At 28.3% G+C, this 22,789-nt stretch overlaps 1 protein-coding gene across 2 annotated transcripts in view; it reads left to right on the forward strand.

The window, feature by feature from the left end:
- Positions 1–21,287, forward strand: part of LOC148226567 (mannosyl-oligosaccharide alpha-1,2-mannosidase IA-like) — a 204,890-nt gene extending 183,603 nt beyond the window's left edge. The window contains exons 1-10 of one of the 2 annotated variants that reach the window (XM_088204401.1): positions 5,955–6,103; positions 6,665–6,942; positions 7,127–7,345; positions 8,497–8,676; positions 8,742–8,955; positions 9,019–9,243; positions 9,341–9,479; positions 9,630–9,774; positions 20,202–20,318; positions 20,387–21,287. In XM_088204401.1, coding sequence (XP_088060527.1) covers positions 6,679–6,942; positions 7,127–7,345; positions 8,497–8,676; positions 8,742–8,955; positions 9,019–9,243; positions 9,341–9,479; positions 9,630–9,774; positions 20,202–20,318; positions 20,387–20,503 — 1,620 coding nt within the window. In that variant the 5' untranslated portion in view covers positions 5,955–6,103; positions 6,665–6,678 and the 3' untranslated portion in view covers positions 20,504–21,287. Of the gene's footprint in view, positions 1–5,954; positions 6,104–6,664; positions 6,943–7,126; positions 7,346–8,496; positions 8,677–8,741; positions 8,956–9,018; positions 9,244–9,340; positions 9,480–9,629; positions 9,775–20,201; positions 20,319–20,386 lie in introns of those variants that run through there. The other variant, XM_088204400.1, reaches the window with a different exon arrangement.
- Positions 21,288–22,789: the final 1,502 nt, after the last annotated feature.

The raw sequence follows: 22,789 nt of genomic DNA on the forward strand, positions 1-22,789 counted from the left end.
GAGCAGCATCTAATTTCACCAATTGAATTATATTTTTACTAGTAGAAATATATATCTACTGGTGAAAATGTATTATGTTTTAAAAATATTTTCGGAATACTGTATTTTTTATATTTATCCAGGAGGGGGGGGGGCTAAAAATTAATAAAAACACATTCGGTGGTTTTTTTAATATTTTGATTTTATTAAGATTCATAGCATCTTATCAAATAACATGCATTTTTCTGGCCAAATTCAAGGAGGGGAAAATGCTCTCACCTGTATCTCACACTCATCACTCGTGTTTTTCGATTACGATCACAAAGTATTTCTCGAGAAAAATGTAAAATTGAAAATTCTCATTTTTTATTGTATAAAATTAAATTTGTACGAATATTTTTAAAAGGTTTACTCCATAAGTAAAGTTGGGCTTATATCTAATATGCATACTTAATTAGGGTCTGGGATTGATGAAACATTGTTTACAAACTTTTAATACTCATTTTTGCTCAAGTAATAAAAGAAGACACTCAGATAAAAAAAACCTTTCCGAAGGTGCTCGTGACAGATGTTTGAAAAAATGCTTACTTTCTCGGAAGATCGCACGTATTTGAATGACTTACATTTTTTGCGATTTTCTGTTATTTTAACCGGCCAGCGGCTTATCTTTGCTTTGGTGATCTAAGAATCCGCTTCAATAAGAATAAATTACGCATGGAAATCGGCAGAATTCAAAACGATTTAGAGCTATTTTTCTTTTTCGATAATCCAAAAGAGTTTTATTTATATTGTTTTTGTAAAGTAGTAACAGCTGTTATAGGTAATTGTCTCACAATTTTTTTGTTAAAAAAATTTGAAAATTACAATTTTGAGCTAAACTCGAAATTTCAACGGGCAATTGAAGGGAAATTATATAATCGAATAAACCAGACATTGATGTAATTAATTAAATACTTACAAAATCCAGAATCTTTCACCGGTCAACTTTTATGCGCTTCGTGGTACATATAGGAAAGCTGCTTTTAATTTAATTTAAATGATATTTTAATATAATTTTCATTATTAAAATCTTTTTTGTTAAAAAAACCCTGACTATATCTATCTAGTATCGCATGTTAAAAATATACAATATTCATGTTAGTTGTTCCAGTCACTAATAAAACACATTTTTGATGCTATGAATATTCATACATATAAAGAACAACGGTTCATATTTATAATCCCTTGTGATTTGAAACCATCTGAAGATTAAACCGTGTATTTTGCGTCATTTGTATCGTATCGTATTTTGTTGTCCAATATCCGCTCTCTTTGAATTGATCGTCAAATCCGCAGTTTTCTCCGCCATGAGCGATAAAAACGGCGTATAAATCGTGTTGTTTTTAAATCGCCGTTACTCTCGGTATACGTACATGCAATATTACAATGATTAACTTTATTACGAAACGTTCAAAACAACAATTGTAATAAACGAATTAAAAACTCCACTTAAGCAAAACACTACTAAACGATTATTTTCAATAGTTAACAATAGAAATGTTTGACGGGCGTTTTTGTTATAATAAATCAGATTTTTAGGCCACCGTGCGACATTTTACAAAGAACTGAATTTCGTAACGCTTGTTTGCGCAAACATTCTCCGGTGTATATATTGACCGTCTTCTGAACGCTTTGCTTTGTATACATTTAGTATGATTTAATATACGTATAATTTAAGCGGTGGATAATATCTAGGCTCTCCTTATTTTTTTTAATTTATCACATTGTGTATGTTTATTAGATATTATAAGGCTTTATTTACTGTCTGTATCTGTCAGTTTTATGGGACATACTAAAAGCTACATGCTCTCACCTTAATGCAATAATGAATTAATTGCCCTATAAGAATTTGATAAGGACAAATATTTATTTAAAAAAAAAGATTAACTGAAGTTCCTTTTTTTAAATTCAGAAATTAAATAAATCTCATTAGAACCAAGGAGCGTCTAAAATATCCTCATTACTGTAACGCACACTTATTATCCCCTCGTTGAGAAAGGTAATTAATCAAAGGTGCTGCGAAGAATAGCAAAATAAAACTTTGCCTTACAAAGGCGTATTAACGGCTAAAACGCCTTACAGTGTCGTTTTAGCATTATTATATTATTTATGATATATTAAAAATGTTATTTGTCAAAAAATAAATTAAATCAGGGGTGGATAATATTTTCAAATTCGCTGGTCGCATATATTTAGACATTTTATTTATGAACGTTTTCCGTTTTTCTAGCATTTTTTTAAAAGCTGCAATTTTACTTAATTAAATTGTCAAAGTTCATTTACAGTACAAAATTGATTTTAAGAAAATGTCGAGATTCAACTTAACATTTTAATTATAAATTTCCAGTTTACATTGAAAAATTCCGAGATTTTATATAAAAAAGAAGAAAACTTTTATGCCAAATAAAAAACGGTACGACTCACTAAGTTACATATTTTTATATTAGTAAGTAGTTTCTTATAAAATATATATTTATTTTGTAGAAATATTTTCTTTGTCTTTATTTATGAAAATATTTATGTTTCATTGCCATGATAATCTACAATGTATGGAAATTTTTTGTCCTGTACATGAGAAAAATATCGTGCAAATGACCCCCATTTTCATCTTCACAAATGCGAGTTCTTTTAATGACCTCTCATAACTGCATGCAAAATATCTGGCACTAACGCTCGGTTTTCTCTAAGAATATTGTTCTTCAGCTCAAGAAGATTTTTATTTTGTTGCCGGATGGTGTGCCTTATTCAGCCAATTAAACGTGAAAAATTTGTTTTAAATACATACCGATATACATACAAAATTCACTGTCAAATGAGGAAGAATCGGGGTAGATCTGAAAGACATGTCAGAGTCCTTGAAGAATCCCTCATTGATGATGCCTCTCGAAATGTCTGTTGGTCTGAGAGATTTTTCACAATAACCGTACCGGTTTAAATGTACTCTAATGAAGAAATAGTGTGTCTTCCGTGTGCTTTTTATAAGCGAAACCATTGTATCCGCTTCCTAATAATGACAAAATGATACGTATAACAATAATATTGTTTTTTAGGCATATGTATCATATATGAATAAATAAAGTGTGCGTGGCCGTTGTATTTTTTTCGGTCTTCAAATTATTGGGTTTATTTAATTATTAACCGTTTTTAGTTTACACTGTGAAACTGGCATTTTGTTAACAAATTTTGAGATTTTGAAATTAAAGGAGTGTAACTTTTTAGCCAAAACGACTGTAAAACATGATAATATATTTAATATGTGCAATTCACCACAGTATGATGAATTTTAAGTTTCTGTATTTATACCCGGAACGTAAAGAAATAGTTATTTTACATCTATTATATCAAAAGAAAGCCCTCATACATTTTTTCAATCTGTCCAAGCGGTTTCTACTTATTTGATTATTTATGTAGTTCTTAGATAACCAAATTCCGAATAGTGTAGTTGAAAAAATTGTAAACAATTTTTCTAATCTATGTTAAAAGCTTTAAATAAACATGCATTTTTTAAAGATCTGGCACGGACCCATTTTATGCAGCGGTTATAAAACATTCGTACAAAATTATTTTAAACAAAATAATAACTAGATTTTCACATTTTTGTCGCACGAGAGCCTTGATTTTTACTGTGGGCAGCTTCAATGATTAATCATGCGAATTATATTAAGTTGTATATCAAAATCGTGTAGGACACTTAATATTGCACAATAACCACAAACTTTCATAAGCCATTAATAATCACGCATTACCACAGGTATAAAAACAAATCATTGCACGAAGTTTTATTAAGAATAATTGTTAACAAAAAAGGCTTTATGAAAATGTTAGTGAAATCAGCAAAAAATGAGATTTTTTGATTTAGCATTTTATAAAAAAAGACACTACTCGTAACAAGCTTGATAATTATTTTTAATAAGATATATCTTTTCGTTGTTCAACTGGTCGTTATGTTAACCTCTAAATCTTTACTAATGCGCAGGTGGTTGAAATTCCTCACGAAACAAAATAAAAGACATTTAAAATTTTTATTTAACCTTAATCTTATTTCGTATTACAACGACCGCCTCTGTTATTGAATTCTCGATCGTTGTCCTTGCGACCTATGAACCTTACTAATACTGTAGCACTGAAGCATTTGTCATGATCAAGGCATCCTCCTTCGTCGCTTTCATTGAGAGATAGCAAAATATTCTTATATGTACAAATATGAGATGTATCCCATAAATTGATGTAGAGCTCCTTTATTTTAACACAAATTGTAGAAAAAATTGTCAATAACAGCTGTTGCTACTGTAAATTTTACATATTTCGAACAAGATAAAGATTAAAAACAAGATACAAAAAAGTCGCCGGCAGGCAAAAATTATTTTGTGAAACTTTGTTCTAAAATTATCTGAGCAAAAAATCACGAACAATTTATTGTTATTAAAATACTTCTGATCTCTATTAGAAGCTTCTAAGAAAGCGTGGATATTTTCAAACATCTGGCACAGACCTATACTTTTTTACGCAGCGGTTGTAAAACATTTAAAAATATTCGTACAAATTTAGTTTTTAATAAAAAAAATTCGAGAAACCAATAAATTTCTCAAGATGAGATTGCGAATTCTCGATTTGGCATTTTTCTCGAGAAATTGTCAAGAAGAAGCACTATACATAAATAGTTTTTTTCCATGTTTACAAATTTGTTATTAGCTACAATTTAATAATAAAAATAATATAATATAAAATTTTGGTAGCTACGATTTAAGGAAAAGAACCTGATTTTTTTACAAATAAGTTTTTTTGAAGTTCTTATATTTTAATATAAGGTTATTGCTATCGTAGTTTCTAATGCATGAGATTAAAGGGGTTAGTGTGGTTACGCAGAAGTTAGTATTCAAAGACTATTTTAAGCTCTTAAGGATCAGAATAAAAGGTGTATTAACTTTTTTTTAATGACTTGCAATTCAAACAAAAATGGGTTACTTCAAATCGAGCAAACTATATATTAAAATGGTTTCAATTAATTATTTAAATTTTTGTAGTGAGCGCACTTTTTCTAATGAATATCGGATTGAGGGCCGCAATGGCAGCAAGTCCTTTAGAGCGAAGTTTCATAATGTGTTTGTTAAATTTAAGAGACAGTGGCAAAGTTGATCGACGTTTTGTAAATATATTTGACTGAGTTTTATTTTACTTAAATTTCTTGAAATAAATATTTTTAAAAGATTTTTTAATCAAGTCGTGATTAATTTTAAACCATAAATCGTATTGAATATGTGGCATGTGATATGTTAAAAATAATTTATTGAAACATCGTCAGTTTTAAGAATAAACTTTTTAATACCGCGATTTTGGAGATTAATGGGTGAATTTTATGAACGAATGAGGTGGCAATAATATATCTAAATTTTACGATGATCAATGGCGATGTTTTTACAGATATAAAAATGAAATGAAATTAATCAATAGCACAGTGAATATATTTTTGTATATGTGCAGCATACCTAATTCTATAATTATTGCTTATAGCCAACCAAACGATGGTCATCGCGGTTCTAAATGGTTGAATAGATATGACATGACTATATCGTTCAAGTATATTACATATAAGTTAAATATTAAAAACAAATTTGTTTACGTTATAGTAAAGTCATTATCGCGACTGATCATAACCGAACACTACCTAAAATACTTCATCGTCTAAAAATGACACTTGATCGACATTCTCAACCGCGAAATGGTTCAACGTTTGCGCGATCATGCGCTTCGACAGTTTCCCATGTAGATGCATTGTTGGGAAAAATCCAATTTTCATCGCGTACATAAAAAAAATCAGGCGACAGTGAATGACCCGTTCATTGTCGTTCGATCGAGTGAGTGGTTGGCGACAGCAAGTTCGGACAGTCGCTATCATCATCGCTCGGTTATCGCAACGAAACAAATGTTACGCTATTAGTAACATTCGCGTTCTCGGACCGACAGCACGCGCATCGTGCTGAAATAATCGAACCGTATCTATAGCTCTAAATACATATCAGATAAAAAATATTATTATCTTGTCCGAAGCAGTTTGACATTAAACATACACGTCATCCATCTTGTGGTATAAACACAATTCATGTTGTTTTGTTTTTGCGAATGTGGGATTTTCTGAAACCGTATTACTTGATCGTGTTAATATATAATACATAAATATAAACCCATCGTCGTGGCACTAGTGTGTTTTTATAACCATTTACACTTATTTTTTGTTGGTAAATCATGGGCTGAAAAATTGAAATGAGCATTGTTACTTGATATTTATCTCCTTATAATTAAACATCCGGTACCATCCATCCAACGATATATTTTTGTCGAAATTTATGTCTTTGTAACAAATAATATATTACTGATGACGTCATTAGATTTGATAGTTGATTAAAATTGTGTGAAAATATCAAAATAATTAATAACTAATAAACTAATATTTTTAAAACTTTCATATCGAGGAATTTTTCCGGTGTCTACTTATCTAAGAAAATAATGTTCTATATTATTATAAATAAATATTGTGTTATCTATTTGATATAAATTTAACTTTAGTGAATATTATTTTGAGATTTAATTCAGAATTATTATTTTATACATACCTACCGAGTGCTAAAATATTTTTATTAATCAACAGGCAATCAGAACACAATGCGTAAACTAAGAGCTTTAATGCTGTTCATATTAGTGTCGATGTTGGTTATATCGTCGATTTTACTCATATCTACCATCCACAATGATCTTAAAATACAAAGAATGTACACAGACTTGGAAAACGTCGAAAATGTGCGCGTTTACCGAAAAGCCTCGTACAATGCGTCTAACCGCTATGCGAATGCATACGACATACAATTTTATGATCGTAACAAAAATTCGGACAACGAAACGTGCAAGAGAAGGGAAAAAGTGAAAGAGGTTCTTATGAATATCCAATTTTTTGATATATAAATTATGTAGAACAAGTGCTTCCACATTTCAAATACGATAGATAAAACTCATTTTATCTGTTTGCTATAAATTATTGTGTAATGTGATGTGAAAGGTTATCAAATGTGATTTTATCACGAAAGACTCTGACGTGCTTTTTTTATAATTTCAGATGATGAGACACGCTTGGGATAACTACAAGCTGTACGCATGGGGAAAGAACGAGCTGAAGCCCATTTCCAAAAGAGGTCACACTGCCAGTATATTCGGATCTTCCAATTTGGGAGCTACGATTCTGGACGGCTTGGATACGTTGTATATTATGGGCTTGAATGATGAATTCAAAGAAGGACGCGATTGGATCGCTGAGAATCTCACATTAGACAATGTTGTAAGTATATAATTCAATACTAAAGTATAGACATATCCATAAATAATGAATGTTTTGAGTTTATTAATTCACAACTAGATTTTGATTCAAGTCAATTAAATTGTGAAGATATTCTTCATATATAATTTCTACCACTAATAGCCTTGACTGTTTTTGTATATACATTCTAAGAAATTCGCAAAATATAGTTTGAAAACCATTGAAAAAATATTTAAAAAAATTAAATTATGAAAATAGACCTTGACAATTTTTCAAGTCAACATTTTTATGGATACGATTTTATTAAATTTAAAAATTTATATTACAGTATAGTTTATAAAAATTGATTATAACAAAAAAAGGACAATTTAAATGTGTAATATATAAAATAATTGTTCCATTAAACAATGGCTGTTGGACCAAACAGTGAACACCCCATGAATAACTCTCTCCAACGAATTCTTTTCCGGAGATAAATATGAATATTTTCCTTGCGTAAATGCACAAATAATTCAGTTTTTGGAACTAAGTATTTATTTAAATTCACATATCTGTCCCTGTTAAATAGCACCTAAACAAAAACTATTCATACTAGGAAAAAATTCGAGACAATTTTAAAATCAGCTCATAGAATAGAAAATCTCTTTGAGCAGAAACTCTTATACAGTGAGCTATAGCCTCATGAAATATGCACAGCTTAATATTTACAGAATTTACCAGTCATCGCAACTATTTTTGACTCTACTTTATTACCATCATGAGCTAATTCATAAAAAATGATCTAATAATATTTGAACCCCAGATAGTAAAGTACTGGTTTTATATAAAAAAATTCATAAAAACAATAATTTAAAAGTATTTTATAATAAAGAGTTAGTTAATTAGTTAAAACTAAGTTTTAACAATCGATATATTTGCATAAAAACAATGTTATCTTTGTAGCAAAATATTGTTTTAGTGTATTATTCTCTTCAAAATATTTGTTTTAGATTTTTAGAAGTATTTTTTTGCTATGTAAATGTTTTGTGTATAAAAATTTAAACTATTTGTATATAACTGATGCCATTTTTAAAATAAAAATTTAATTTAATGAATATCTGTTCCAAAAATCTGTAGTTTAATTTCACAAATATACATATACATAAGTTAAATAAATAAATAATTGATTGCAGGTTACCGATCTGTCCGTGTTCGAAACTACAATCAGATTTATCGGCGGTATGCTCACCTGTTACGCACTCACAGGTGACACCATGTTTAGAGATAAAGCGCGTCATGTTGCTGATAAACTGCTACCAGCATTTCAAACTCCTACTGGCATTCCACATTCTCTAATAAATCCCAACACAGGCGTAAGTTCATAAATTTCTTATCACAATTCTACACACTGCTCTAATTAACAATTTTGTGTCAACAGATAAGCAAAAATTACGGATGGGCTAGCGGAGGCAGTAGCATATTGTCTGAAATTGGAACACTTCATTTGGAATTTACATATCTTAGCGAGATAACAGGAAATCCTATATACCAGCAAAAGGTCGATCGGGTGAGAGAGATTCTCAAAAACATGGAAAAACCCAGAGGATTGTATCCAAATTATATCAATCCCAAAACGGGCAAATGGGGACAGCGTAAGTGTATATTTGTTTGTAATTTAATATATATAACATTTAACGTATGCTTGTTTAATTTAGATCATATGTCTCTTGGTGGTCTTGGCGATTCTTTCTATGAATATTTATTGAAAGCTTGGATACAAGATCGAGAAGACGTTGAAGCGCGTCAAATGTTCGACGACGCCATGAAGTCCATTATCGATAACATGATTAGAACGTCACCGAACGGACTCACGTATGTGGCCGATCTAAAGTATGATCGAATTTTAGAGGACAAAATGGACCATCTGTCATGTTTTTCAGGTTAGGATTTAAACATTCAATTTTTGTATTGCCCCTCCGTGTAAATAACATTAAATTAATAATAATCTAATTATGTGTATATTGTTGAATTTTATAGGTGGTTTATTTGCACTCGGCGCAAAAACGTTAAAAACTTCATTGTCGTCTAAATTCATGGAATTGGCCCAAGGATTGACGAATACGTGTCACGAGAGTTACGACAGATCGACTACAAAATTGGGACCAGAAGCTTTCAGGTATAATCCATATTATTTCGTTTATAATTATTGTCACATTAATTAAATTATTTAAAATGTCATCCTCTTTTATTAATTGCGGTTTAAAACTTGGCTTAAAATAATATTTTATTTTATCAAGAGATGGAGTAACACTTTTAATTTTTTTAGATTTAGCGAAGCTGTGGAAGCAAAAGCCTTAAAGAGTAATGAAAAATATTATATCTTACGTCCAGAAACCATTGAAAGTTACTTCATTCTATGGAGAATAACAAAAGAACAGAAATATAGAGATTGGGGTTGGGAAGCTGTGCAGGTAAAGTATTCTTATATTTTGTTATAAACTAAAAGTCAGCTCTTATTTGATATGATGATGACAGAAAGTGATATTTAAATTGTTTCTCTGCTTATTGACGTAACATATATAATCTTATATATAATTGTTCTAAGCCGTCGTCGCTTCCGGACGCGCATAACTTTCAATGAAACATTCTCCGTTCAATTCTATACTCTGTAAATCGTATCGCTTTGTATTAACAGTGTGTAACAATACACGTAAACAAAGGAAATATATTTAATTATAATAATTCAATGAAACATTCTCCGTTCAATTCTATACTCTGTAAATCGTATCGCTTTGTATTAACAGTGTGTAACAATACACGTAAACAAAGGAAATATATTTAATTATAATAATAAATAATAATAAAAATTAAAATTGAATTTGTTCCGATTGATTTTCGAGCCGCCGGTAATGCGTTCTGTTGTTTCGACCAATCAAAAATAAGCATTCAAATATTCAAATAGCGTCGACCAATGAAAAATAAGCATTCAAATTCAAATAGATAGTACCGTGACAACACTTTTAAATAATTATTATTTAATAATAAAATTTTGTTACGCGACAATAATTTTCATTAATTCGTCATTTGACTGAATAAAAATGAAATATATACATAATGTGTTGAGGATTAGAAGAATACATTGATTAAACTAGATAAACAATCATAAAATAATCTTCGTAATGAAATTTTCAAATTTTGAATTCCCGGCGACGGGCTCCGAGGCCTAAAAGTGAGTTTTACTTTTAAAAATAATCGGATTGCAAACTAACTAGGTGTGTTATAACTATGAAAATTAAATATATACATAATGTGTTGAGGATAAGAAGAATACATTGATTAAATTAGATAAACAATCATAAAACAATCTTTGTAATGAAATCTTCAAATTTTGAAATCCCGTCGCCGGGCTCCGAGGCCGAAAAGTGAGTTTTACTTTTATTTTACATAAACATTATCATTGCTTTCCGATTTAATACATATATACGTTAGATTTTAAGAATTTTAAATTAACCAGTTATGTTTTAAACATGAACGTGTAATATATCCTTAGTATGTGAGGATTGAAAGTTAATGTCGATCAAATCGGCGCTGTCGGACAGCTTATAAATGTGTAGTTTCTTGGATGTTATCTAATAAACGACATTTGATTGAAAGTTAATGTCGATCAAATCGGCGCTGTCGGACAGCTTATAAATGTGTAGTTTCTTGGATGTTATCTAATAAACGACATTTTACAATGATTATAAATATGTGATTGCATACCTGGAATAATCGATAGCCAAAATATCTAAGAGTGGGTTATTTTTAATTCCGATGTGGCAAAATAGGTACAATTTTTGTTCTGTGCCATCATTCCTCTTTCTGAATAGCCAAATTTAAGATATTCAGTTACATCAAACTTATGTAGTATGTTCTTTATAAAAAGATAATACTTGCTGACAGTGACTTCAAAATGAGAAGATTAACTCTTTGTTTATATATACCAATTCTACGTTGTAGCCATATAGGTCATCAAATTGTTCCATCATTGCTTCTGAAAAATAATTAAAAAACAATAAGACTCCTATCAAGAGTAAACATTGAACACATTATTACTACTAATATAATCCATAAATTAAATTTAAACGACAACCAAAGAACACAATTGATGGATGTACTGTAGAGGATTAAACACGTAGATTGGCATCTTTTCATCTTCTACAAAATTGTCACAATATTTCATATATTTTTTATTATTACTAGCATTGTAATATGTTTAATTAACTTCGGTATGTATACCTTTAATTGCCAAATCACCGCTGTTTGTCTTTTAATATTAGATCCTGGAAAGTCAATAGTAATTTTGTTAGAATAACCGTGTTATATTATTCATTTATAACTAAACACTTACTGGCACACCCGCAATTTATAGTTTTGTCTATAATTTCAAATGCTGCATCACTTGAATCATCTGCAATTGTCACTTTGTAACAAAAATGCCGCGATTATAACATATTTCTTGCCAGATGTGACAGAAGAACTGTCAAAGCAACTAAAAGCGAACTAAATTGATTTTAACGAGCGAAATTGATTTTAACGATTTAAATTGTATAAAATTTATTAAAATATGTATAAAAATCATCAAATACAAAAAAAAAATGTTTTTTAAAATATTTTTTTTAGTTTATAGATTTAAAATATAATATAAATAATGTGGATATGTATTAGCTTCTCTATACAGAAAAAATATGTACCTAAATTTTGGCGAACGTTGGCAATTTAAAGTTTTAGTTTTTAGAGAATTTTTAAAACTTTGCTTTAAAAAATATTTTAAACAAAAAGGGGCAAAGTTTCAAAATAAGTACTATTCATTACCAACCAACTACTAAGCGCACAGTGTTGCAAAAATCCATCTTACTGACGCCTTTGAAACTAAACTACACAAAAATGTATAACACTAATTTAAATATTTTTTAAATTAAAAGATTCAGAATAAAATTTCAAGATTTATTCAAAATATTTTTTTCAACATTAAAAATATTTTTTATTTTATTATGGATTTTGAATATTAATAATTTATTATAGATTTTAAATATCATTAGTTCATTATTAATTTTAAATATAGTGAAAACTTTTTACACTCATTAATTATTAAAATATATAATGCTGCGCAGAAAAACATTTACTTTAAAAAAGATGTAAATCAAAATATTTTTTAATCAAAAAAGACAAAGGTTTCAAAATTATTAATATTTTTAAAACGCACTTTTGGTCTAAAGTAACAGATTAGGTGCTTGATATCTTTAGTTTATTGTTTCTTTCTCATTAGTAAATGTAATTAAAAACTGACTTTATTTACACATAAAACATAGAAATATTTTTTTTAAATTATAAAGTAACTTATGATGTCACCAAAAAACTTTTTTATTACGAAAATTTAAATTTATGATATAATTGTGTTATGCAGCGTTAAAACTGGCACTCAAACACATAAAATACGCTAAAACACAATCAATGACTTATAAGCACTCACATTGCACTAACTATATATGATCGATTGTGTTATAGCGTTAGTAAGGTGTAACAAAATATTTTTTCATATCAGTAATATTTTTGAGCGGATGTGTAACTGATGCTATTTATTATTATTATTATTTATTAAACTGTAAACCTACTTTTAAATGATACAAAATGTTACGTTTTAATATTCTTTTTTATGTTGAAAACATTTTGATATTTTTTGTTTTAATAATATTTAGTAAAGTTACAAACCTATTTTAAAAAATACTACAACGAAATCTCTTTGTAACGAATACCGAAATAACAAAATTCCCAGTATAACGAATCTTTAATTTGTCCCCGAAAAACTTGCATACAAAATGTTTTCATTATAACGAAGACTGATCTCAGTATAACGAAATATTTTGATCCGAATTTAAGAATGACGTTGCAACTTTACACAATATTTCTCCAAATTCAGTTCGTTCTTGACGTGGTGTGTGACAGATGTGTTCAAAAGCGACATTACAGGTGTTTCGCTGACCCTCAAACTTTTTTTATAAAACATTTTTTTCACAAATTTTATTGTTTCATACAGTATCCTTAAAAATGGGCAAAAAACTATCTGTCAACCTTATAAAAGGTTATTTTGATGTTGTAGTAATGTGATAATTAAAAATAAAATATATCATCTTCCTTACGTTCAATATAACGAATTTTCAGTATACCAAAATTTATTCATTGGTTCCGTGAGCTTCGCTGTATTGAAATTTCATAGTACAATTTTTAATTTATTATTATCTAGCAAAATTTTAAACCTATTCATAAATGATATACAATATTTAGATTTATCATTAAATATCTAAGTTTCAATATAACGATAAAATCTAACGTTGTAAATCTAATAAATAATATAAAATGTTTTCTTCTGGAAATATTTAGTCAAGTTGTAAACCTATTTTCAAATGAATTGAAAATGTTAAGTACTTTTTTATAGATTGAACTATTTTGTTTATCATTGAAAATCCTATAGAGTAATGTCCAATTTGAACCATTAAATTTTTAAAAATATTTAAAAAAATCAGAACGAAGCAAAAATTATATTTAAAACCCAAAAAGTTAAGGGTCCGGTATTCGCACACTCGCTAGCTATCGGTACCTCACGATAGTGAGGTACCGACAGCTAGTTTTTGTAATTGGTTATTAATCATATTAGCATATTATCAAAAACATAGGGACGTTTTAACATCAAATGTGCATATAATAATCTTTCGGGAGTGGTATCGTTTTTGCAACTAGATAGACGCCGGAAAAGCTGATAACAGTTTATTGTACAAAATATATGATATAATTTATCAAAATGTGTATATAAAAAGGAAATATCATTATCGCGCAGCGGAGTTAAATTGGCGAGTCTTGAGAGTCCGTCAAGTGATTTTATGTAGTGTTAGACCTTTTATAGTAGTTATTTTAGGAAGCTAGTTTGATAATGGCATTGGTACTTATCGTTCAATGAAAATGGTTTCAGGGTTGCTGTGCGATAATTACAAAGTATAATTTAAACAATGCTTGTTCTATGCAAGGCCGAGGTGTTTTTCTAATCCAGTTTCGCAGCTTATGAAGCAAAGGGTTTAAAGTTGTAGTAATAATTGATGTCAATTCTGCCGATTTTCTAATACCTATTGTTAGACAAACCATTGTTGATTGATGATTTATAATGCTACTGTTGACACAATCCTCACAAATCTAATGAAATATCTCAATAAATTACATAGAATAAAAATTTTAATGTTCAGGCTTACAATTTCAAATGAGGATATGTATTTTTATTTTCCTCCCAATAATCAAAAAAAAGTTTTTTTCTGTCTAATCTTTGTAAAGGGTTAAAGATATTCAATATGAATTTAAAGTCCACATCTGTAGAAATAGAGAATCTATGTGTATATTGCCAATTCTTTACTTCTTAAAAAATCCTCTAAATTGTCTACCTTTTAATCAGATGTATCACTAGATAATTGTGCTTGTTCATTTATGATTGAAATTGATTTCTCTAAAAACTGTAATTTGTTCGAAATATTTTTCAAATGTTGCAAAGGATTCACTTTTTGTGACTACGTGTTTGAACATGTACTGAATCGAAATAAACCGATATTTTTTTCTGTTCAACTCGGTTTTCGTTCCGACAAAAATAACGTTCTTTTCCAGTTTATGGTTCAGTTCCAATTCGAAACCTTGTTTTATACCTCTATTTTCTTCTCTAAGATTATTTTTAAGAAAGTCAACAAATTTTTTAATTAAAAAAAAATATTTTCAAAAGAGTCAAGTGGTCGAAACACTTTAAAATAAAAAATGCTATGGCGCCGACACGATTTTATTGCTTTTGACGTGAATTTTTGACTTCTGAAAAGTGATAATTGTTTTTGCGCACTCATATTGCCCAAAATTCGGTTTGAATACATAACCAGTACTCTTAACAATATCGGTAAAAATATCATATTTTAATCATCTTATATATAATTGTTCTAAGCCGTCGTCGCTTCCGGACGCGCATAACTTTAAACGAAACATTCTCCGTTCAATTATCTACTCTATAAATCGTATCGCTTTGTATGAACGGTGTGTAACAATACACGTAAACAAAGGAATTATAATAATAAATAATAATAAAAATTAAAATTGAATTTGTTCCGATTGATTTTCGAGCCGCCGGCAATGCGTTCTGTTGTTTCGACCAATCAAAAATAAGCATTCAAATATTCAAATAGCGTCGACCAATGAAAAATAAGCATTCAAATTCAAATAGATAGTACCGTGACAACACTTTTATATAATTATTATTTAATAATAAAATTTTGCTACGCGACAATAATTTTCAATAATTAGTCATTTGACTGAATAAAAATGAAATATATACATAATGTGTTGAGGATTAGAAGAATACATTGATTAAACTAGATAAACAATCATAAAATAATCTTCGTAATGAAATTTTCAAATTTTGAATTCCCGGCGACGGGCTCCGAGGCCTAAAAGTGAGTTTTTGCTTTTATAAATAATCGGATTGCAAATTAACTAGGTGTGTTATATAACTATGAAAATTAAATATATACATAATGTGTTTAGGATAAGAAGAATACATTGATTAAATTAGATAAACAATCATAAAACAATCTTTGTAATGAAATCTTCAAATTTTGAAATCCCGTCGCCGGGCTCCGAGGCCGGAAAGTGAGTTTTTCTTTTATATTACATAAACATTATCATTGCTTTCCGATTTAATACACATATACGTTAGATTTCAAGAATTTTAAATTAACCAGTTATGTTTTAAACATGAACGTGTAATATATCCTTAGTATGTGAGGATTGAAAGTTAATGTCGATCAAATCGGCGCTGTCGGACAGCTTATAAATGTGTAGTTTCTTGGATGTTATCTAATAAACGACATTTTACAATGATTATAAATATGTGATTGCATACCTGGAATAATCGATAGCCAAAATATCTAAGAGTGGGTTATTTTTAATTCCGATGTGGCAAAATATGTACAATTTTTGTTCTGTGCCATCATTTTTTTTTCTGAATAGCCAAATTTAAGATATTCAGTTACATCAAACTTATGTAGTATGTTCTTTATAAAAATATATTACTTGCTGACAGTGACTTCAACACGAGAAGATTAACTCTTTGTTTATATACACCAATTCTACATTGTAGCCATATAGGTCATCAAATTGTTCCATCATTGCTTCTGAAAAATAATTAAGAAACAATAAGACTCTTATCAAGAGTAAACATTGAACACATTATTACTACTAATATAATCCATAAATTAAATTTAAACGACAACCGAAGAACACAATTGATGGATGTACTGTAGAGGATTAAACACGTAGATTGGCATCTTTTCATCTTCTACAAAATTGTCACAATATGTCATATATTTTTTATTATTACTAGCATTGTAATATGTTTAATTAACTTCGGTATGTATACCTTTAATTGCCAAATCACCGCTGTTTGTCTTTTAATATTAGATCCTGGAAAGTCAATAGTAATTTTGTTAGAATAACCGTGTTATATTATTCATTTATAACTAAACACTTACTGGCACACACACAATTTATAGTTTTGTCTATAATTTCAAATGCTGCATCACTTGCATCATCTTCAATTGGAAAGTGCCGCGATTACAACATAATTCGCAGCGGGTGCAGCGGCTAGCGAGCGCTTACCAGATGTGACAGCTGTCAGATGTAAGCAAATTTGGGAAGTCCCGCGCTTGAGAACGAACTAAATTGATTTTAACGAACGAAATTGATTTTAACGATTTAAATTGTATAACATATACTAAAATATGTATAAAAATCATAAAATACTAAAAAAAATGTTTTTTTAGTTTATAGATTTAAAATATAATATAAATAATGTGGATATGTATTAGATTCTCTATACAGAAAAAATATGTACCTAAATTTTGGCGAACGTTGGCAATTAAAAGTTTTAGTTTTTAGAGAATTTTTAAAACTTTGCTTTAAAAAATATTTTCAACAAAAAGGGGCAAAGTTTCAAAATAAGTACTCTTCATTACCAACCAACTAATATTGCAAAAATCCCTCTTACTAACGCCTTTGAAAGTAAACTACACAAAAATGTATAACACTAATTTAAATATATTTTAAATTAAAAGTTTCAGAATAAAATTTCAAGATTTATTCAAAATATTTTTTTCAACATTAAAAATATTTTTTATTTTATAATGGATTTTAAATATTATTAATTTATTATAGATTTTAAATATCTTTAGCTTATTATTCATTTTAAATATAGTGAAAACTTTTTACACTCATTAATTATTAAAATATATAATGCTGCGCAGAAAAACATTTACTTTAAAAAATATGTAAATCAAAATATTTTTTAATCAAAAAAGACAAAGGTTTCAAAATTATTAATATTTTTAAAGCGCACTTTTGGTCTAAAGTAACAGATTTGATGCTTGATATTTTTAGCTTATTGTTTCTTTCTAATTAGTAAATATAAATAAAAACTAACTTTTATATTTACACATAAAACATAGAAATATTTTTTTAATTATAAAGTAACTTATGGTGTCACCAAAAAACTTTTTTGTTACGAAAATTTAAATTTATGATAAAATTGTGTTATGCAGCGTTAAAACTGACACTCAAACACCTAAAATACGCTAAAACACAATCAATGACTTATAATCACTCACATTGCACTAACTATATATGATCGATTGTGTTGTTGCGTTAGTAAGGTGTAACAAAATATTTTTTCATATCAGTAATATTTTTGAGCGGATGTGTAACCGATGCTATTTATTATTATTATTTATTAAACTGTAAACCTACTTTTAAATGATACAAAATGTCACGTTTTAATATTATTTTTTATGTTGAAAACATTTTGATATTTTTTGTTTTATTAATATTTAGTAGAGTTACAAACCTATTTTAAAAAATAATACAATGATATTTTTTTGTAACGAATACCGAAATAACGAAATTCCCAGTATAACGAATCTTTAATTTGTCCCCGAAAAATTTGCATACAAAATGTTTTCATTGTAATGAAGACTAATCTCAGTATAACAAAATATTTTGCTCCGAATTTAAGAATGACGTTATAACTTGACAAAATATTTCTAAGAATTCAGTTCATCATTGACTTTGCGTGTGCCAGATGTGTTCAAAAGCGACATTACAGGTGTTTCGTTGACCCTCAAACTTTTTTTATAAAACATTTTTTTTTCATTTTTCCTTAAACAAGGGCAAAAAACGATCTGTCAACCTTATAAGAGGTTATTTTGATGCTGTAGTAATATAGTAATTAAAAATAAAATAAAAATATATCATCTTCCTTACATTCAATATAACGAATTTTCAGTACACCAAAATTTATTCATTGGTTTCGTGAGCTTCGCTGTATTGAAATTTCATAGTACAATTTTTAATTTATTATTATCTAGCCAAGTTTTAAACCTATTCATAAATGATATACAATATTTAGATTTATCATTAAATATCTAAGTTTCAATATAACGATAAAATCTAACGTTGTAAATCTAATAAATAATATAAAATGTTTTCTTCTGGAAATATTTAGTCAAGTTGTAAACCTATTTTCAAATGAATTGAAAATGTTAAGTACTTTTTTATAGATTGAACTATTTTGTCTATCATTGAAAATCCTAAATAGTAATGTCCAATTTGAACCATTAAATTTTAAAAAATATTTAAAAAAATCAGAACGAAGCAAAAATTATATTTAAAACCCAAAAAGTTGAGGGTCCGGTATTCGCACACTCGCTAGCTATCGGTACCTCACGATAGTGAGGTACCGACAGCTAGTATTTTTAAAACTGTGTGATATTTAAGTGCTGACGAACTATAGAGCAATATGCGAGATACAATGTCTGTCTATACTTTTTCTTCCGCTTATTTTCTCTTGTGACACGAATTGGCTTAGCTTGTATTTTGGACTTGATTTAAAGAAAGTTTTAAAAACTATAGTTAGTTTTAAAACTTTCACTAGGTTAGGTTTGGGTTTAAACAAAAGGTTAGGTTAGGTTTGGGTTTAAAATGGACGTCTCACAACTGTCTAATTGAGCTTAATAAACATTTTAGAGCAGCTTATAATTTAATTAGCACCTATCAATTAAATTAAATTTTCGCTAGTAGAAATATATACATATCTACTGGTGGACTTCACTAGTGAAAATATAACTTGACTGAAAAATACACATATTTGTATATCGCTTGTAAATAAATCATGATAAGTATGTACATATATGTTTAAATTATATTACTACATATAGAAAAGTTTAAATCATATAATTTCACTAGCACCTGCCAGATGAATTATATTTTCACTGGTAAAAATATATATCTACTGGTGAAAATATATTCCAATATGATTTCACTGAAATTATATATTAAAAAAAAATACTTTCGGGAAAGATTCGACTGTTTTTTTTTAGTTTTTCTTTAAGAAATAACCCAAGAATTTCTTATTTAGATTAAGGGACGACATTTCTGTTTTTTTTTTTATTTTTATTAAGATTCATAGAATTTATATAATTACATGCATCTTTCTGGCCAAATTCAAGAAGGTTGCAAATGCCTTAACTGCTTCCTCAAATGACGTCCCTGATAAACTTTTGACTAAGAGTGGTTTAGAGATCTAATGATACTGTATTAAAAGTATTTACATACTTTTTAGTGGTTTCATCAAGTGTAGGTCTCGATTTAATTCCAGACTATATTGCCTAAAAATGAAATTATAACCTTAGGGCTGAATGAAAAGATGTAATTGGATTGTGATGTTAAACAAGGGTTGACTTTATATGTATTAATTATGTAGCATGTTTACTACATTTTTCTGTTTTTATAGGCGATTGAAAAACATTGTCGTGTTGATGGCGGATATACAGGAATAAGGAATGTCTATTTAGAAGAATCTCCGAAAGACGACGTTCAACAGAGCTTCTTCTTAGCTGAAACATTAAAGGTGAATTTGCTTACACAAAAAAATTGATAATGTTCTATATATTCTAATTTGAATTAAATATATTTCAGTATCTCTATCTGCTGTTTTCGGACGACTCGTTAATATCATTAGACGATTGGGTGTTCAACACGGAGGCCCATCCTTTGCCGATCAAAGGAAATCCATTCTACAGAGAAGCGCAATAGTTAACGATGTTCAAAATTAATATTTAGTGCTGAACATTTTGGCGATATCGCCAGAAGAACGCGTACTGTGCATCGTGTACATAAATAGCTTTTCATTGTGAATTACTAGTTAAATGTGGATTAGTTGAAGTTTGCATTAAATGCAATTTTAAATTATGATTTAGTGATCGAATTACCTGCCAATTCAACGGTTTGTGAACAAACTGAAACATTTCTAATATATATAGACATTATTTAATTCAGAACAATATCTATGTCGTTGGAACATGTTGACTAAGATGTGTACATACAATGATTACAGTGTTTATATATTTAAAACCTTATATGTAAATTATCTTAGCCTATGCATAAAATAGATCTAAAAAAATACATATTTTTAGATAATATTAATGAATTTTCTGACTGATTATGTGGATATTTTAATCAATAGATATTATAATTTCTTGTTATAAATGCAAAATGTAAAATATCCTGCAAATCTACGATTTATATTCATTACTCTATTTAATTTAATGAAAAAAAATATATTGTTATATTTAATTTAAATGATATTTGTTTGTAATTATGCATTGTTTTTCTTTCCCCGGAAGATAATTTTTTTTTTATAAATAAAACAACCTCTACTAGGGACGTAAAACATCCACTACCTCTCGAACTTTATCTAATAATTGCATTTATTTTGTTAGTAATATTTTATATATCATTTAATGGTCATTTTGTCGGAACGTTTAAAGGTAAAATTTTGTTGAAAAAAAAAGACTGTCGACTCAAAGCCAAATATAAAGAAGGGGAAATTTATGATTTTTTTCTTATGTAAATTAAGACCAAAATGTTAATTAAGAATATGTAAAAATAATACTTTGTTATTGTTTCGTTTTTTTTTTTTTACCAATTATGATTAAGTTGAATTTAGTAGCTGATTTTTTACACTCATATTAAAGTTCAAAAAGTTTGACCACTAGTAAAGATAGTCTAAAATTGTATACTTAATTATGTATCTCAATTGTTAATCTATGGATATCAAAATAAAATTATAATAATAATTATTCAGATCGATGACAATGTATTTACCAATGTGTTTTTAATATTAACGTCTTTCTAGTTAACTGGAAAGCTAGAGCAATTGTATAAAATGTATATTTTTAAATTATTATTCTAACTCTTTTGCTACTACATACTGTATAGAAACTACAACTCAAATTAATTTAATATATTCGTTAAATAGCTAATTGTATTTATATATCTACACGTGAAGCACTTTTTATTAAATTAGGCAATTTACAAAAGTGTAAATATTCATCAGTTGTAAAGGTCAGCCGTTATTTTTTGTTCGACTGTTCGTAACTGGCCTATTAAATAATTATACATATATAATATTGTTATATATTGAATAATAATTAACAGGAGGATGAATGCAGCTATTTTGTTTGATAAATTTGAACGATTTAAAGTAAAAAATACGATACTGACTTTGTAAATATTGTTTTTTTCTTACGAGTGTCTAAAATCAAAGATATTGCATTTCACAAACCATTCCTTCTGACAGATTTAATTTTCAATAAACATAAAATATATCAATGTAATATGAAAACTTACTATTTAAGAGGAAGAAAATGTGCTGTAATATATGATTTTTAATAAATTTAAATATCTATCACATCATGTTATAAAGTAATTTGTGTGTAATCTATATACTTATAAAGTTATATTTTGTTATAAACGGATTCCATGTTGCAGTCCATCTCGGTTGTTTTCACTGTAAATTTATAGATTTAATAATTAATTAACAAAAATTCTTAGGGAATATTGCAAATAGATTTGTGATATTAAAAATATATTTATTAATTTGAAGTTGCGTTTTTTTATTATTTATTATGACTTTGCGTAAAATTAACCTTGGCCTTATTATTTTTATTTTTTGAACGTAAATCATAACTCACCCTTGCGACTGCCGCACCTAAGTATTATATTAACTGACGTTGTCAAGCGTTAAACCTGACTAGGGCGCGTTTTCGTTGGCTCCATATCAAACTGTCAGTCGGACTTTTTTAAAGAAATATTTTCACCAAGCGATCAAGGAATCCCGACATGGGATGACGGCGTCGAAAGAAGAAAGAGGAAAAGTTGCGTCATTGATTTCAAAGCGAACGCCTATCTATCCGCGAGCACATTAATCCCAAAAGATCAATTATTCCGAAAATAAGCAAGATACATATACGTAAATCGCGAAAGAAGCTCTAGTTAGCATGTGTGAATTCTGACCGACATGACATTACAAAAAAATAT

Source organism: Plectrocnemia conspersa, unplaced genomic scaffold (assembly GCF_051122295.1).
Source record: "Plectrocnemia conspersa isolate PC_06_02 unplaced genomic scaffold, ASM5112229v1 ptg000014l, whole genome shotgun sequence".
NCBI lineage: Eukaryota > Metazoa > Arthropoda > Insecta > Trichoptera > Polycentropodidae > Plectrocnemia > Plectrocnemia conspersa.